Here is a 19,363-nt window from a genome sequence, read left to right on the forward strand (position 1 = left end):
GTCTAATGCACCACAAACGTTCGGCATCCAATTACGTCTTAGTATGTTCAAATCATTTTTGCTAGAAATCGGCTTCCCGGTCAGTAGCTCCATCAACAGAAGTCCAAAACCGAAGACACCACTCCTCTCTTTCAAATAGTCTGAAATTCCAAACTATTAGATTCAGATCCAAAAATCATGGAAATTGGAAAAAAAAAAAAGGCAGGAAGTGGATCAAGTTTACTTACATGATGGACTAGGATGGAGATAAGAGGGTACAGCACAACTTGGTACCAACATTGCCACATCAAAATCTGAGAGTTTTGCATTAAATTCCTAGGATTTTTGTTAAGGAAAGGTAATTTTGTCAGTGGTTTTAATATCCAGCTAGGGATGTGCTCATGTTCACTTGCCCCTCCATAAGGCTATGTGTAATGGAGGGCTACAAAATAGGGACGATTTTCAATACGCGGTGTCAAGTCAGCAGAGGGACGATTTTTATTTTAGGGATGTAATGGTGTTGTAGCCCATCACATCACACACACATACTTAATTTAATAATATTTAATCAACAAACACACCCGGCGACAAATTCTCGCCCCCCCCCCAACCACCTTTGTTGCCCTTCTTGTCGCAGGGGGGGGGTTGATTTAGGATATTTCTAAAATGACTTGTATGGGGTTTCTGTGTCTAACTTAGTTTGCTTAATTAGATCAAAGAAAACAATATATGATGTGGTTTATTAGAGAACTTCTAAATAATTTAAAACTTTAAGAACTCTTAACGGTTTTCTAAAACTTCACATATTGATATTATTTGAGGATAGTTTTGTCACTTATAACATATATATTTACGATCACAATTATAAAAATTAGTTTTTACACATCTAACTTTTTTACATATATGTAAATTTCTTATTATATTTATATTTGATTTGTTTATTTACACATATATAAACTTGTGATTCGTATATGTAATCACAAAACTTTATATAAAAAAATGTTAAAACTACGTACTCTCTAACAATAATATATATATAATTTGAAAATAAAAATAGTTGGTTATTAAATGTTCTTAAAGCTTTTAAGTTTTGGTACTTTGTAAGGAACCCGATCCTATATCTATTAGATTGATGTTTCGAATCATAAGTACCTCATCTAACAGTATATTGTGCATCAGCAATGAGCAATCATCAGAAAAGAAGACCTCTAGCAACTCCTATTGCAATCTTAACCCTCGAAGCGAATAGGTGTTTCTCTGTTCTTCTTTTAACTGCAAGATTAACAACTTCTTTTATCCCGCTTAACTAGCATCATTTAAGTACTCGTGTACGACTATACTTTAACTACTTGCTAAACATACTTACCACTGAATAGATAATCCTTTAGGTTTCCTTGATGCATGAACTCATAGATAATGAGTACTGAATATTCTTCCACACAATAACCTAAGATCTTAACAACATTGGGGTCATTAAACTCTTCCAAACTTTCCATCTTCATCTGCATCCAAAAATAGTTAACTAGTATATTAAGAAGGCGGTCCAATTAAGCGACAATAAACTCGTTACCATGGAAATTGTGGGGTGTAGGGAATAATTGCATACCTCATTTACCATATGAGATTTAAACTTGTGTCTATAGAGCCTCTTAACAGCAATGCTCAATCCATTGTCATGTATATAAGAAGAATGTGTCTTCTTATCAAGCCAACCTCTAATTACCTCACCATAATGTCCGCGACCCAACAACCTGTGACTGCTGAAATTCTTAGTGGCAACTTCCATATCACTATAGGAAAATATTCTTAGAGAATCTGCGGATGACGTAAGCATATTCAAGATATTAACAGCCAAAACGTGAGCATAATTTACAAAACCTTGAATTGATTTCGATATTTGATACATGCTTTTGCCGAACATTATGATATTGATAAACAGGATCCTTTAATTAATTTTTGATACCGACTCACACAAACGATAATTTGCCAGTCATATATTTACTAAAAAAGTTCAATTCACATGAGGGATAATTAAGCCCGGTTATATCATCGTATGTAGCCCGGATCGACCGCTAAGTGTTGTAAATTTGTAATGTTTATTCTCTATTTTATTATATGAATTATATTACTTGGTCAGTAAGGGATTCAACAGATGTGCAGAGAAAGTGGAACAAAACACTGGCATATGCATCCACCTAAAAACGATTATAAAAAGACAACGTTTTAAGAAAGCGCAAGAAGCAAGACGGAAAGACATTGAACGAGCTTTTGGTGTCCTAAAAGGAAGAGGCAACCAACCCGCCAAACAAATGCATCCCCAAAGCATTAAAAAGATCATTTACGCTTGTGTTTTTCTACACAACACAATCATGAAGAATCAAGGTAGAGCTATATCTCCCAAATACACAAAACAAGGAACCGTTAGAAGCCAATATTCTCACTCTTAAGTCTTAAACGATTCCAAAAAGTCCACCACAACCTTGGATCGAATATCATCAGTTGAACCATTTGAATAATTAGTTATATTTATATTAATATTTAATTTCTAAATTTATGGATAAATTGTTTTATTTTTACATATTGTTTCATGTGGGAAAACCTGGGACGACACCATGCTTTTTGGGGAACAGAAAGAAAGTGGAAAAAAGTTGATGTGGCATGCGGGAGAAAATGAGGAAAAGTGGGAGGACTCCTTACGCGCTGAGGGACCCGAAACTATTTCCAAGCTATTCCTTAAAAAAAATAGACCTAATAGAACCTGGTTTTTATCCAAAAACTGGGGCAGAAACTTTTTGGTATGATAAATAAATGACAACATGCCATATTCTGTTGTCATTTTTCATTGTTGTACTATTGTCATTAAAGTAAATTACAAACATAGAATTGGGATCATGTGAGAACTATTTTGAAATCGAGAATTTTGAGAACCATTTTGGAGCACAAAAAACGCAAAAATAAAAAAAATCATAAAACAAAAAAAAATGCAAAAATAAAAAAAAAGTAAAAAAAAAAAACAAAATTCTTATTTACATCCCTGTTTCATAGAAAAACGTTTCGGTTTAACTAAATTATACATATATGTATAATATGTACATATATGCATACATGTTTTTTTATTATACACATATGTACAATCTAAGGTAAATGATAATGTACATATGTGTACATTATGTAACTAGAGATTGAATGAAATTATACACATGTGCATAATACGAAGTTTTTTTTTATGAAACCGGAATGAAATATAAGAATTTTGGTTTTTTTACTTTTTCAAAATTTTTGTTTTTTTTTTGTTTTATAAAATTTTTAAATATTTTTTCTAGAGGTTTATTTAGTGGTTCAAAATGGTTCTCAAAATTCTCTATTTTTAAATTATTCTTTTAGGTTCCTTACCCTACAAACATAATCTTTATAGAAGTATAGCAAAATATTTCAATCAGAAGTTAAGAAGGGTTTTGGCCATACCAGAGTTATGTCTAGACCCGGAACTGTCAAAGTTCTTTTGTAATGCCATTAATTGGTCAAGAGTATACACAACCTCAGCCATCGTAGGGCGTTCTTTTCTAGAACTTTTTGTGCAAAGGTCCGCAATATGGACAAACTCCTTCAAACATTTGGGAGAAATTTGCTTTGTAATATGAGAACAAACAACTTGTTCCAATTGTCCTTCTTTGACACACTTTTTAGCCCAGTCTGCCACATTGTGCCCCTCATCTACAAATAGTGGGTCGATGGCACGCCTCCCAGATAGCAGCTCAATTAAAAACAGCCCAAAGGCATAAACATCTGATTTCCGGGTCAACTTCCCGGTCCTGCAATACTCGTGATCTAGATACCCAAATGTGCCTTTAGGAGTGGTAATCACACCAGAAGACGGGTGATCTACGACTTTTGACATCCCAAAATCTGAGATCCTTGCTGCCCAATTCTCGTCAAGCAGAATATTCGAGCTCTTCAAGTCTCGATGTATGATTCCATGTTGGGTACCCACACCAGTGTGAAGGTAATGTAGTCCTCGTGCAACACCAATGCTTATCTTGAGCCGATGCATCCAAGATAAACGAGTATCAGCTTTGTGCAAATGATAATCAATAGTCCCATTAGGCATGTACTCATAAACTAGTATCATCTCGTTGTTATCGAAACAATAACCAATTAAAGACACCAGGTTACAGTGGTGCACCTTGGTAAGCATCTTGATTTCGTTCATGAACTCAGGTGCCCCTTGCGTCGAAGATGAATCCAAACGTTTAATGGCAACAAGACGTTCAGTCGCATCTCTAGTACCATGAATACGACCTTTGTATACCGTCCCAAAACCTCCCTTTCCAATGACCAACGCGTCATTAAAGTTTTGAGTAGCTAAGTGAATATCTGCAAGCGAAAAACGATGAAAGGCGTCTTCGGTAGTTAATGAGTGCAATTTCTCTTCAGGGTTTTCTGACATATTGTTGAAAGATTATAGAAACAAAAGAACACTTATTTCATAGTAAAATTTACAAAAGCCTCATAGAGTTTTATATTCCAAACGTAGAAAAGGCATCTTCAGAATCAATAAAGGCGGCTTGGATTTTAAAATTATGCATTTAGCCATGAAATGGTCAAAGATTATAAAGTCACAAATAATGTAACAGTTTATTTGAATTATAATTTCACAAGGGAATATATATAATAAAATCAGTTACCATACAAATTATTCAATGGTTAACAAACAGAAAGAAATGGACATGATTGCTTTAAGATCTAGTGTGAATGAATGACTGGTTATTTTCCTGGACCACATGAAAAGACAGCATACCGTATCGAATCAATCTAGACTGTAATTGGTCCAATTCAGTATTAGTATTTTTCGGGATCAGTATTTTGGGTAGCCGTACCGTTATATAACAGTAATGCAACTTATCGCATTTAGTTTGAACGACACTTAATAACAAAAATACATGGAATGTGTATTGGGGAAATTCGGGAATAACAATTTGGATTTTCTGGGAGTTGTTTGCACTTTCATATTGAAACTATTTGGTAGTTCTTCAAATATATCAATAGGATAAAACTCATAGATCAAGAACTTCGTATGTGATTTTGAGAGTGAATTTCCGTGAACCGGAGACTATGACCCAAATGAATAGGATATCATATTAGGGAATCTAAATTATTATTTAAAATTCGAATTGGTAGCCGCCTCTAGGATCCTACTACCAGGGTTGTGCCTTCTTGGAACCCATTTGTTAGATGTTTCGTCCATTACATAGTAAAAACTGAAACGAGTGTGCACTCTATACCTCTTGACTTTTTTTAATGTATGTTACGACTTACTTTGGTTGACAAATCAATCTGTAACATTCTTGAAATTTCAAGTGTTTGATTCGTTAGTAGTTATGTAATCATATGAGCAAATTTAGTAATACTTGTGCATTTTTTCATCAACGTATTATCATTTACATGTATAAAATATACAATATATTAATTAATCATTTTTACTTGGTAATACTAGATTTGTATGTGAAATACGTTATTTTAAATTTATTTCGTCATTTAAATGTATAATCATGAATATAATACGTTGAACACGAAATGCATGCACAAAAAATAATGTAACATAATTAATTATGTCACAATGATTATTTTATCATAAGTATTTATAATTGCATTTTTTATTAATTAATAGAAAAATCGGATTTGGAATATTAGCAAATAATAGTCTCAACTAATAAATTGCTTGATGACGGTCCCATCTTTAACATATTTGTTCACAAACGAACCACGATTAACAAAAGCTTAACTCTGTTAAGCTCTGATTGTCGAAAAAACGTCTTTTCTGGAAAACTCAACCAGAACAACAACACCACCACCGCTTACATCCACTACCTCCGTTGCCACAAAACTTGATTACTATTCTGAAGTTAGTTTTTTTTTATAAAAATTTGAAAGTATAAGCATACTTATAAAAACAAAAAAAAATCACATTAGTAATTGGTGTTGAATTTTCACCGGCATATGCTTTCGAAGTACGTGATCTTCTAAAAAAACATTCGAACATAATAGTTAAAGGAGGGAAAAAGAAGGTTATCCAATCCATCATCCTTTCGTGAAAGACAAAATGAAACATTATTATTCAACAACACACGAATATTGGTGAATATGAATACATAAAACGACTCTAATTCTTATGGTAAAAAATATGGATAAAATGATGGGATTAAGCCCAGGAGCAAACCCAAACACTTTCCCACGTCACCCTCTTCTAATGACGTGTCACTCCTTAATTAGCTAAGATGATTTGTCTTCTTAAATTTCATTTCACCCCCTTAAGAAACACTTTTGACTCTCAGCCCCTCAACATTATACACAACTAAAATCCCATCATTTCATCTTCTCGGTGAACAAAACATTAAACACACACTTTGACGTCACAAATGGGTTCGATTTCGTTATGGGTTTTGCTTATTTTCGCCATTTTCTTTAATTACGACGTCGTATCGCAGCAGATCTTCCCAACTCATGCAGGTAACCTTCAAATTATTCAATTAATTTGGTGGGTATGATTCTTTTATTGTTAATTTGAAATACCCACTTCTAATTTTGGTCCTATTTTGTTGTAGACTGTTATGCCCAAATTTAAGAGGTTAAAATTAGTATTTTTTTTTTTAGATTTTAGGGCTAGTTATTGACTATATGTTTGAGTTTTTTTGTAAATAGTTGGTTGATATGATTGAAGGATGCTTTATAGCTAAATGTTTACATAATATGTATGATCAAAAAGAAATTTTGGCTGATTGAGGTTCCGAAAAGCTTAGAAACTCATTTTCCGGCTTATGAGTTTTGTCTTGTATTACTTGATAAGCTCATAAGCCGGAAAGATAGCCTAATACTAAATGAATCGGGTTTTTTTGTACCATCGGTTAACTGAACCGAAAAGTTCGTATTTTCATATACTTCTAACTTTTATACCTCCACTTCATGTAGTAATAATACCTCCATTACATGTATTTTTAAGAAAAAATTTTAGCCTAAGTTTGGTTTTGGTTATTAACTCAAATTAACCGAACTGAAAACCAACATACTAACTGAATAAACCGAAACCAATTGGTTAATAAAATAGATTGAGCGATGACTTTAGTTTTGGTTTTGGTTTAGGCTGATAACCGAACCGTGCGCACCCCTAGTGCTAGTGAAGAAATCTAAACAACAAAAAATCAGAGAGTACTAAATATAGTATTAGTATGCTACCAATAATAAAAAGATGGTGAAAAAGTATAATAGTAACACATATTAAATTAGCCTAGAGATGAGAATACTAGAAGGTAACATGCAAAGGCTACCCAAAAAAGTATACAGGGAAAGTTAAGCCCTAAGGCTATGTGTAGTGGAGGGGCTACAAAATGGGGCGACTTGCGTCATGTGGCGCCCAGCCAACAAAGGGTGGGTTTTTGTTATTGGGGTGTAGTGGTGTTGTAGCCCAATATATATACACAACACACAAAAGAATATAATAATAATAATAATAGTCATCAAATATGCACAAGCATCAAAAAACACCCCCCCCCCCCCCCTATCACCCCATTTATCGCTTGGGGGGCGGTGTTCACCCAAAAAATCGCCCACTTTTTAGGCATTTGTCGGCCCACTACGGATAGTCTAATGCGCTTGACGATGTCCTCAAAAAGAAAGTCTAGAAAATTCTGCCTAATCGGCTCATCCCAAGTATACTTATCAACACTTGGATATAATGGTTATCCATGTTCATGTTCACAACGCTTTAGCTTGGTAGACGTATTATTATTAATTTTGTGTGGTCAATGAGGAATGGTATTCTAATGGTATAAAAAATAAATAGGAACTTAGCTTTACACAAGTGTAAGTGTGAGTGAAAAACAAATGGTACTTTGATAAAGCTTTCTATTATCTTTAAGGACACTAGTAGTGTATAATTTATGATCGATGATTATTAAGATACTGAATATAGATTTTGAATGTTTGTAAATGGTTAATTGTCAGGTGGCTTAAGTCGTGCCTCTCGAGAACCAAAATATGATATTGAATTCCACACAGAAGATTCACCATTTCATCCTGTAAGTGAACACTGAACAGCATATTAAATATCACAAACACAATTTGTAGGGGTTGAAATTTTAACCTCGTAAAATGGGTCAGCTTGGGTTGTATTTATCTCCAACGGGCTAATTTTTATGGTCAAATTGGTCAACCGGGGTCAAACACTTCTGAATCGCTTTATTAAGAAGTTTGATTAATATTTTAGCAATATGTTTTTTTTTTATAATTTGTATTTAATAAACTTATTTCTAAATGTGGACAACGAGGTGTTGACGGGTTGGCCCGGCCCGTTTGAACTGAAACTAAAAACTACGCATTTGACTCAAACTTGCTCTGACCCGTTAACCAACCCACCTAACCGGCCATCATTGCATAAAAAATGTGTGAATTTTCTATTTTTAGGATGATGATCAAGAATCAGTGGTGATGCCAAAGAAAAATGGGGATAAGCTTTTGTGTTTCTTGCCGAAAGTGGAGAAATTGACTAACGAGAAGCCAACCGTACTTGAAAACACGACAAGTTTAATTTTGGGAACCGAAAAACGTATCAAGTTGAAAACACCAGATGAATTGCTTGATGTACTTAAAGACCAATGCTTACTCAGGGTCAGATCCTTTACAAAAATTAAAAAGAAATTTTGAAATTATAATATTAATTGTAAATCCTCTTTATATGATAAAATGATAAAAAATGATTTTTTTTTTCTTTTTGAAGCAAGAGGGGTGGTGGTCTTATGAATTTTGTTATAGCAGGAGGCTGCGACAAATTCATGTGGAAGAGGACAACAAGGTATGGATCAAGATTTATACATTTCTGGAACCTGTAAACGAACCGAACGAACACGAACGGAGCATGTTCGTGTTCATCCGTATAACTTTAACTGAACACAAATATTTAAACGAACGGATCTTTCTTGTTCTTGCTTGTTTGTTAAGAAAATGAACGGTTCAAACCAATTAAAAGTTAATGTAAACGACAATTTGTTGGGTCTAAAAAGTTATTAAAACTAGACTAAATTGCAATGGGCCTAAATAATTTAAATACGTATCCAAATGTAAATGAACAAACGTAAACTTACCAATGTAAATGAATGTAAAAGAACGAACATAAACGAACTTAAATAAACAAACGTTCCTGAACATAAATGAACGAACGATACATGTGTTCATGTTCGTTTGTTTATTAATAAATTAACGTAACCAAACTTCCTGTCGTACGGTTTACAAAAGTTTAAACGAACATGAACAAAAAATTTTCGTTCATTTAGTTAAACGAACGAACATAATCACATGTCTCGTTAGTCATTTGTATTTGGGAACATTCGTTTACGTTTGTTCACTTAAATTTGTTTTTGTTCATTCGTGTGCATTCATTTATGTTGTTTTTTTACGCTTTTTTAAGTTTGTTCGTTTACTTTGGCTGATATGTTTATTCAAACTTGATGTGAATAGTCCTACACGTCTATGATTTGATTTTTATTAAAGCATGTTATGTGTTGTTAGTTAAGACTTTTATTGACTTTTCTATTAAAAAATGTGAAGGATTGTTCTTGAAAGATATTATTATTATTATTATTGATCTTGAAAGATATTATTATTATTATCAGTCGGGTCGTGTCATGTCACTAAATAGGTGATATTAATCGTGCTAGACAGGTTGTGTCATGTAACATGTTTATAAATAGGCGTATGTTTGTGTTTGAAGTAAAAGACTAGATTAGTTTATCGTGCCGTGTTCGTATTTAGCACCATGTTTGTGTTAATTGTGGCGTGTTTGACCTGTTTAACACGTTTAGACCTCTTTGCCAACCCTATTTGGGTTGGGGTGGGCGGGGGTGGGTACTTTTTTTTTTCTTTCTAAAAGAGCTCATTTTAACCCGATTCTGTTTTGGTCAAGCCCGGTTTGGCCCCACCAAATTGATAATTTTTAAAACGGCCAGTTTTGACCTGAACTCGTTTGGCTTAGAACCCGTTATGACCCAAACTCGCCCGACCCGTTCAGTTTGCCAGTACTACCTTTAGAGGTTGAAATATTATTGGTCAGGCGACAGGCGGGTTGAGTAACAGGTCAACTGGAATAAAAATATAATCTTTGATACGGGTTCTGGACTTCTGTCCAAAAAGTTTAGATCTTTTGTAGATAATTACTAGTTAGTTTGTCAAGTACAATTGCAAAATCTTGACTATCCCAATAACTATATAATTTCTCAAATGAAATGATTTTTGATGTTTATGCATTAAAAATATACTTTCGGTGCCAAGTATGATTATAAAATCTTGATCAGTTCACTTATTATCTAATTCTTTGTGGGCCCGTTTCTAGGTTGTTCAAGAGTTTATATTGGGTGAATTTGATGCTGAAGCTACAGCTGCTTATAACCGGAACCTATCCAATATTTCAACTTTAAAAGATCCCCGCTCTAAAGATGCATCACAAAGGTAATTAATTACATATTTACATGTCAAATCAGATCTTGTTTCATTGGTTTATGTCTTAATGCGTGAGGTGGTTTGTGGGCCATAGCTGGTCAACACTTTTTTGGTCAACAAGTCAACACTTTTTCGTTCATCTTTTTTTTTCGTAATTTCATAAATAATCAGTTTATTAAATATGTTTGCAAAAGCTATACTATTGAAATGGTGATTGGTTTCTAAATACACTTTAGACAATGTTTGACTCGTTGGACCATTTGACTTGGTCTACAAAACTTTTTTTTTTGGCCATTTCAATTTTTTTCTTTGTTACCTTAATAATGAATGTATTAAATATGTTTGCAAAAGCTATACTATTGAAATGGTTATCAGTTTTTAAATACACTATTTTTCGGCTCGTTTGACTCATTTGACTTGGTCAACAACAGTTTGGTTGACGGTTTGAGCACCAACGCCTTTTTGTCCATTTTCTTGAGTTCCTTAAAAGTTTCTATATTAAATATGATTACAAAACTTGTTTCAAAATAGTGATTTACATTTTTAATAAAGAACTTTTGGATGTTTCTTAAAGGGATATTGGTTTTTAATACTCCCAACTTTCGATTTGTCGCCTACCACTCCCAACTTTTACCATATTTTTTTATACCACTCCCCGTCTAAAGGAACTCTAACCTCGTTAATGTTTTGGACTAAAAATGTCATTCAAATTAGTTGAGGGGGTAAAACAGAAATTTTATTTATATAAACACATTCTGCAATATATATATATATATATATATATATATATATATATATATATATAGGGGAGGGTTATCCTAAAAACAAGTAGTTTCCTAGGAAGACTAAGAATAAATCATAGCCATTGGATCAATCAATCAATGGTTGAGATTTAAAATTACCAAAAACCGTCATAGTTTCCTAGAATTACTCTTTCATCATTATAACCGACATAGTTTCCTAGAATTATTCTTTCACCATAGGTTTTATTGCCAAATGTCAAAATCCTATTGGTTCTTACCATTCCTAGGAAACTATTTCTTTTTATTTGAACCCTTTTCTATATATATATATATATAAACACACCCCCTCTCTCTCTCTCTCTCTCTCCGCAATCCCACCACCATCATCAACAACCCACCACCTCCACTTTAAATTACCGTCATCGACCACCATAACCGCCACCGCTAACACTCTCCACCATTATCAACACCATCACTGTAACCATCACCCTCATCATCTATAACGAAATGCACCTCAAATTAACGCATCAGTTGAACTTGAATCACACCTTAATATAATCAAATCAAAGGCGATGGACCAAATCACATCTTAATCGGACCAAATCGAACCTGAATTAGGGTCGCCGGTAACTCTATATCATGTTTCCGAACGACGTTTTTCTTTTCCGGCGATGGTTGTTGATGTAGCCGGACGATGGTTCCCCACTGTCAGCATCACCCTCCACCACTAACACTGAATCCACCTTTAGAAACTAGCACCGCCGTTGTCAGATCTGTAAACTCAATCCAAGAACCCGTCTCAGATATGTTTGGGGTTAGGGTTCCGATGGGGCCTGGTGGCAGCGTTTGATTTCCGGCGAAAATGAAGGTGGAGGTGGTGGGTTTCGATAAGACCTGGTGGCAGCCGTTTGATTTCCGGCAAAAGTGAAGGTGGAGGTGGTGGGTTCTTGGATTGATTTCCGGCAGAGTGTAGAAGAGAGAGAGAGAGAGAGAGAAGAGAGAGAGTGTGTGTTTATATAAATAAAATTTCTGTTTTACCCCCTCAACTAATTTGAATGACATTTTTAGTCCAAAACATTAACGAGGTTAGTGTTACTTTAGAAGGGGAGTGGTATAAGAAAATATGGTAAAAGTTGGGAGTGGTAGGCGACAAATCGAAAATTGGGAGTGTAATCTACCAATGAGGGAAAGTTGGGACTTGGGAGTATTAAAAACCAATATCCCTTTCTTAAATAGTGATTTAATTCTTTTTAAGATAGTGTTTTAAACTATTACTTAACATGATTAATGCAGGTATCATGCTCATAAATACACAAACGGAACCACTTGTGATCTTACAAACGAGCCTCGAGAAACCGAGGTTTGACAAATTCCAACTTTTACTCAAATCTCATATAATTTTCACATTATTGTAATTATTATTATTATTATTATTATTATTATTATTATTATTTTTATAATAATAATTATTATCATTATTATTTTTTGTTAATGCTATTTGCAGGTAAGATTTGTTTGTTCGGAACCTAGAGCTATGATCAGTTCTATAACCGAATTATCAACATGCAAATATGCTCTCACAATCCAAATCCCGACACTTTGCAAGCACCCGTAAGTTTCCATCTCATTCAGTTATTATTTTATTTTTTTTACACGTCTTCTGATGGGCATTTTCGTCTTTTCAGATTGTTCCAAGAAGAACGACCTGTTTGGTACACAATCAACTGTAACCCTCTTCCAAAAGATTACAAACAACAGAAACCGGAAGATGATATTATACACGAACATAATATTGTTACAGTAACCGATAAGTCGTCGTCATCATCTGTTTCAGAAGAATACGCAATATAAAGATATTTTGTAGTTAACTAACCGAAAAACTTAATGGTGTTTTGAGGTGCACAATTTTCTAATGATATAGTATACTCATGGAAATTACACAACTTATGTGGTGTGATTTTAGTTTAATGCCATTTTGTATTTGCTTGAAAAGTGGATAGATGTTGAAACTGTGCTTAAAAAGTATGAAATTTGGTGTTTTGTAGCTTGTGCGTTAGTGTTTTTTTTTTATATATTTATACCTGCGTTCTTATGATTTATGAACTCTGGTTGATAAGAACTCTGGTTGATAAGAACTCTTAAATTTGGAGTGTGTTTAAGATGAGCCTGAGCTCGTTTAGCTTGTGCAAACATGTTTTAAGGCAAGCTTGGTTTATGGCTTCTGAAGCCTAAAAACCTTGACTGGTGGATTTTGCAAATCTGCCTCTTTTGGGACCGGATTAAGGTTGTTCTTGTTCATCAGGTTTGAATAGGATTAGGGTTGAGATATTTGGGCCCGAATGTTCAATTGTATATGTATATTTAAATTTTATAAAATAAATCTAAAACGATGTTGTAAGCTTAAAACCTGTTTATTGGTTGGATTTTTTTTATTTCGTTTTTATTTTAACAATGAAAACCGTTGATGGTGAACTCACGGGACTCCACCAGGTGCAAATGCCTTGCTAATGAACGGGTTCGTGTAAATTAGATTGTCCTTAAGTTATGGTTGAAAGCTTATTGAATCAATATTTAAACATGAGACCCTTTATAAAGAGGAATCAAGGGTGTTCATCGGTTTAGCTTTTTTTGGTTTTGTAATGGGCTCAATGTTAGATGAGTTATATAAATATGTAATATATGTCATTCGAGTTCTTCAATTTTAACATAATTGAGTTTTTTAGAACAGAACAACCACCATTCCAAGTAATATTTCATGAATAGCAACATTATTAGTAGGGTTTATAGCTAGATATGAACCAAAAACCAAATATATAATCTGATTCGATTTTAAAATGGTTTCTGTTTGATTTTATTTTCGGTTTAATTGGTTTGAAATCAAATATTAAACGCTCTCAGTCAAAAAGGAAAAAATTCACGGAAATGCAAATCGGTTAAAAGTTAAAACTGAAGGGCAAAGTTCATACTAAAATTGCAAACCACATAAAAGTAAAAGGGCAAAATCATACCAAAGTTGTAAATCACAAAAAGTTAAAGAAAGGGCAAAATATGATACTAAAATTGCATGTCACGAAAAATAAAAGACAAATTCATACCAAAATTGTAAGTCACCAAAAATAAAGGGCAAATTTATACCAAAATTGCAAATCACGAAAATAGGAGGGGGTGCCAAAAGACAATTGAACAAAGGAAATTCCCAAAATGTCCCACTAACGTAGAGAGGGATTCATTTTTGTTCTCGTAAATAAAAGTTTCCAGAAATATCCCCTACAAACACGTCTTTGACGACGTGTTAGGCCTCAACACGTCTTTCACGATCTGTTAACCTCCAGCGTGTATCTTTCACGACCTGTTAGCCTCAAATGTGTGTCTTTCACGACATGTTAGCCTCTAACGCGTCTTTCATGACACGTTTTCCCTATTAATTATCTTTTTAATATTACGTTATTATAATTAATTTTACTCTTATTTGGTCCTTAATAGCTTGTAATGCATAAAGTTTTTATCAATTTGACACTCGGTTTTGAGTAGAATTTTAACATGTAGAAAAAATAAACGTGTGTCAACTACATATTCGAAATCATATATAAATTTATATATTACAAGTTATAAAAGAATACCAAAATGTGGATAAATTAATTAAAATAATGTATTATTAAAAAGAATTAATAAGCCAAACATGTTGTGAAAGACGCATTAAAGGCTTTCAGGTCGTGAAAGACGCACTAGAGGCTAACATGTCGTAAATGACAACACATTAGAGGCTAACATGTTGTGAAAGACGCACATTGGAGGCTAGCAGGTCGTGAAAGACGCGTTTGGTGGCCAAACAAGTCGTGAAAGATGCGTTTAGGCCTAACACGCCGTCAAAGACTTGTTTGTAAGGGACATTTTTGAAAACTTTTATTTATAGAGACAAAAATGTAACCTCTCCATCAATAGGACATTTTGAGAATTTTTCCATTGAATAATCCCCAAAATTCGAATGAAGAGTGTACTGTGTACACGTTATTTTGTAATGTGTTTCTTGTATAATCGAGACAAAGAAGCCCAACTCAACTATGCTCGAGTGCAACTCATTTTGAACTACTAGAGCTTGAGTTCAGCTCATAAGCTGTTTTTTCAAGCTCGAACTCGACTTGTTTATTATTTATTAATTAATTAATTTATATTATTATTATTATTATTATTATTATTATTATATGGAGTAGATCTTAAACGATTCTATGCTTGGCTAGAGCAAGTGAAGTACCTTAAACGAGCCAAACATCGGCTCGAGCTCGGATATGCCATGTGAACATAATACATTGAAATCCAAAAGATAGGTAAAACATAAAAATATGCAAGGCTTGACGAGCCTAAACGAGCTTTCTATACAAGATTCAAACTCAGGCTCGATCCGAGTTGCACCCATAGTTTCTCTTAAATGTATTAAAGGTCATTCGCATATGACCCCTTGTAAGCTCTATAACATGCTCAAAATTAAATGTTTAGCCAAATCTCTTGCTATATTAGATCATTGACTTAACTATCTTGATATATACCTTGCTCCAATCAAACAATAACCAAAAGAACATAAACAATATAAGAAAACAAGTGTAACTATTAATTTTGATCGTGAAATGTGATTATAAAACATCATCAACATATCACGTTATAAATACATCTTAACTCGATTAATCTATACATTTTTCTTTAACATAAACTAAAAAAGAATTCTTGTTGTAGAACAATTATTTCTTGAGCATTGCAACCAACACGAGAATATACCCATGAGCCCTACCGCCCTCGGCTCAAACTTATCCTCCTCTCGCCTTTGCAACACTTGTAGAAACTCGTCTGAGCTTAACCTTCCGTCCCGATTCTCATCAAACAAGAAGTATATAATATCAATCACCTCATCGCATAAAGAAATCCCACAAACCTATCACCACGAAAATAAATCATTTTTAGAACTTTATATTTCATGTATAATGTTAATTATGGGACCACTTACATGTGGTCCCATGATATTATTTTACCTATTTTGTTGCTCGTTGAAAATCCTTTTTCGTTAGGAGACCGTTAACTTTCCCATAACTAAAAATGGCAAGAGATAACGGTTTCAGTTGTGTTCGTAACTTTGCAAACTTCTTAAAATTGTCGAATGAGATCCGAATGTTGTTGAGACTCGTTTCATCATCTATTTGGTCAACTTGGCCAAGAAACTTGTTAATGTGTATCATATCGGCTGATGCCACCATTGATAACCGAAGTCTTTAGCAGATATTGTGCCTATTGATTTGTGGTCGTAATGAGCAAATTCAAGTAACAAAATCTACACCAAACAAAGATAAAACAAATGTTTCCTTACATTAGTACAAAATCACGAGCTTTCAAAATCTAGTATAGACGATACATTCGACTCATAAAAACAAGCCGGTGAGTTTTCACTTCTAACGAGCCAAACATATGATAAAATATAGGTCTTAATAAAAAAAAGTGTCAAAACAGATTAAATGTATCATAAAATGCCTTTTTAATGCATAGCAATCGCCACTTGGGTAGTTGGCCTAATGGTAGAGGCTTATGTCTCTTGATAGGATGTCTCATAATTAATCCTTATTTGCATTACCTTATAAAAGGTGTAATTTAGAAACTGAACCATAACTTTAACCCGTCACTCAGCCCGACAGACCCGACCCGACCCAACCAACTAGAAGAAACACGGACCTCATTAATCAAATCTTTCAAAAACTGAACAAATTTCTCGAGCGCAAGACACGTTTTCCCATCCTTCCCAAAAAAATACTCAAGAAGTCCGCCGTTTTCAACAGGAGTAGAAATTTTAAGCCCATTTCGCATCCCGCCTCGCTGTCTAGACCCTTGTCTATGCTGAGCCCGCATCATTGCCATGACTTTCTTGAACTCCTCCTTGTCAATCTCACTAGTCAAAAGGTCAAAGTTTGACCACATAAGTCAAAGTCAAACATGATAACAAACCACTAATTTCACCAAATGCATAACAATTTACCCGCTGTTATCAAGATCAAACATCTTAAAAGCTATCGAAAAGCTCGATTCGGGAATGCTTAACAACGTAACGAAAAATATATATCTGTTACAAAAATTCGAATCGAAGTTATTGCCACAAAATCTATGTAACCGAATTGAAATTATAGTGTTTAACTGTTTTTGCTTACTCGGCGAAGGAGATAAGTCCATCATTATTGGTATCGAAAAGCATGAAGAATTTTGAAGGAGCGCAATGTAGATCGGTTGGTGACCATTCCCCCTTTAAACATCCCTCACGAATGCGAGTAGCGTCCGAAGGGGGAAACACTGGTACCACTGCCCGCATCAAGTCTGCTGGTGTTATGAATGGTTCGCCGGTAGGAGATCGGTATGATGCAAAATACTCGAACACCTATTGGTTTAAAAAAAATGATAAACTTAGAAAATGGTACAGTGTCAGGTATTTACTGACGTGTCATATGGGTCGTATGGATTTATAGAGAAATGGTCACATAGGTCGTATGCGAAGAAAAAAAATATTGTCAAGGTGTTGTTCGTCACATTGTATAATGTTTAACTGATAAAAAGAAAAAGAATATGATGTGACTGATAGAAAAAATTAGTTACATGGCACATATATAACTATTTTTTCGCTCTATTATATTGCTCATATAACATTATGTTGTATAACGTGACAAACACACAGATATACACTTTTTAAGGTCGTGTCTCTCTTACATCACTCTAAAAAAATTAGGAAAAATCACTAAAATAATCATGAAATTGACCGACGAGTTTGACAAAATAGTCTTGACTTCTAAAATTTTCTAGTCGTTAGCGTGACACGTGTTCCTTACGCAACATATTTCAATCTTCACTCATCAGATTTCAATATTGGCGTAACATATTTCCATCTAACGCAACAAATTATCCTAAAATGGAAATATGTTCCGCCGACGCGGGTCATGTAAAAGTTTCTGCTTGTCTGAAATAATTTCTTAACTAAAAATATCAGTTAAATTATATTGTTAATTATATTTAAAAATAGTTATAGAATAATGAATACCACCTTTTCCGGTGGACTTTGCGTTCGGATTCGTTTCTCATACTTGAAGAAAACCTTCTTCCGGTACGAATCCGCAACGATATACCTCGCTTTCTTCTCAGACTCCGACGACGATCTATCAATAGAATCCGAGTACGCAAACGCAAAATGCGAGTTGGGTTGAGGGACATAAGTGAAATAACAAATGCCTAAGCTCATTCCAACGACAACCACACCCGAGGTCAGCGATTCAAGAAGCGATTCGACCTTTTTGTGACAATCGTGACTCGGGATTTTAGGCTTTGTGGAGATGTGACGGCATTGGGAGGAGATTGCGCGACGGGTTGCGGAAAATGACGGTTTTTTGGTGAATAAGGAAAGGGAAAAATGCATAGTAACGTACGTAGATTGGTTTGGAAGAGCAGAATGAATGAATGAAGGAATAAATGGTATTTATATGGGTGCATGGGAGTTATGGAAGGTAAGAGTGGTGGTGGATAAAACTTGGAGGGAAATACGGTGGTTCATTCGTTTAGTGAGATTGGGTCAATGTTGGAGCTAAATGTTTGTTTCATAATGGGCCTGGGTTTGGGCCGGGTGAAGGTTATACTATAGGTTAGTGTCGTCCAAACCGCTTGTCGCTCGAACTCGCTCGCCGCTCGCTCGAAAATTGCTCGGAAATTGCTCGCTCGATTGTAAACGAGCCACTTTGCTCGGTTCAGTTTGTAAACGAGCCAAGCAACGAGCAAGGGTTCTCTCGGTTCGACTCGGCTCGAATATTTTTAGTTTGTTTATATATATGTATGTACAAAGATATAGATATATTCAATTTATAACTAATACTGAAATATTAAATTACATTTACTATTAGTTTACTTGAAATATTAAATAAATAAAAATAAATATGCAGTGGTGTAACCGTGTAACACAAACCCTAAAAGACTAAATTCACAAGACAAAATGGCAAAACAAGTCCTTTATGTTTTCATGGTTTTTCAATAGTCGTCTTTTAGAAAACTTAATGGCGGAAATCATATTCTGTGTTTCCAAAATGTTGCACATTACGTCATATTCCACTAACCCAGTTAGATTTTTTCGTTAAGTCTCATCACATGAG

The 19,363-nt window shown here is 34.3% G+C and overlaps 2 protein-coding genes and 1 pseudogene across 3 annotated transcripts; 1 reads left to right on the top strand and 2 right to left on the bottom strand.

The window, feature by feature from the left end:
• Positions 1 to 1,171: 1,171 nt before the first annotated feature.
• LOC143555006 (putative serine/threonine-protein kinase PBL22) lies at positions 1,172 to 4,635 on the bottom strand. The gene is made up of 4 exons (XM_077044648.1): positions 3,445 to 4,635; positions 1,586 to 1,794; positions 1,346 to 1,481; positions 1,172 to 1,251 (listed from the first exon to the last, which is right to left on the bottom strand). Exons 1-4 carry the CDS (start codon positions 4,424 to 4,426, stop codon positions 1,172 to 1,174), a joined length of 1,407 nt encoding a protein of 468 aa, XP_076900763.1. The 5' UTR covers positions 4,427 to 4,635.
• A 1,569-nt stretch (positions 4,636 to 6,204) lies between these two features.
• LOC143555003 (protein OS-9 homolog) lies at positions 6,205 to 13,267 on the top strand. The gene is made up of 8 exons (XM_077044645.1): positions 6,205 to 6,486; positions 7,978 to 8,051; positions 8,437 to 8,640; positions 8,750 to 8,824; positions 10,358 to 10,473; positions 12,501 to 12,567; positions 12,712 to 12,818; positions 12,893 to 13,267. Exons 1-8 carry the CDS (start codon positions 6,396 to 6,398, stop codon positions 13,056 to 13,058), a joined length of 900 nt encoding a protein of 299 aa, XP_076900760.1. The 5' UTR covers positions 6,205 to 6,395; the 3' UTR covers positions 13,059 to 13,267.
• A 2,607-nt stretch (positions 13,268 to 15,874) lies between these two features.
• On the bottom strand, positions 15,875 to 18,846 carry LOC143555002 (calcium uptake protein, mitochondrial-like; annotated as a pseudogene). Its single transcript, XR_013139129.1, has 6 exons — positions 18,271 to 18,846; positions 17,390 to 17,613; positions 17,221 to 17,304; positions 16,920 to 17,133; positions 16,229 to 16,524; positions 15,875 to 16,131 (listed from the first exon to the last, which is right to left on the bottom strand). The product of XR_013139129.1 is annotated as a calcium uptake protein, mitochondrial-like (transcript).
• Between the last annotated feature and the right edge of the window lie 517 nt (positions 18,847 to 19,363).

The sequence above is a fragment of the Bidens hawaiensis genome, unplaced genomic scaffold (genome assembly GCF_021521415.1).
Source record: "Bidens hawaiensis isolate Kalapana, Puna unplaced genomic scaffold, B.hawaiensis_p1.1 tig00017942_1, whole genome shotgun sequence".
In the NCBI taxonomy this organism is placed as follows: domain Eukaryota; kingdom Viridiplantae; phylum Streptophyta; class Magnoliopsida; order Asterales; family Asteraceae; genus Bidens; species Bidens hawaiensis.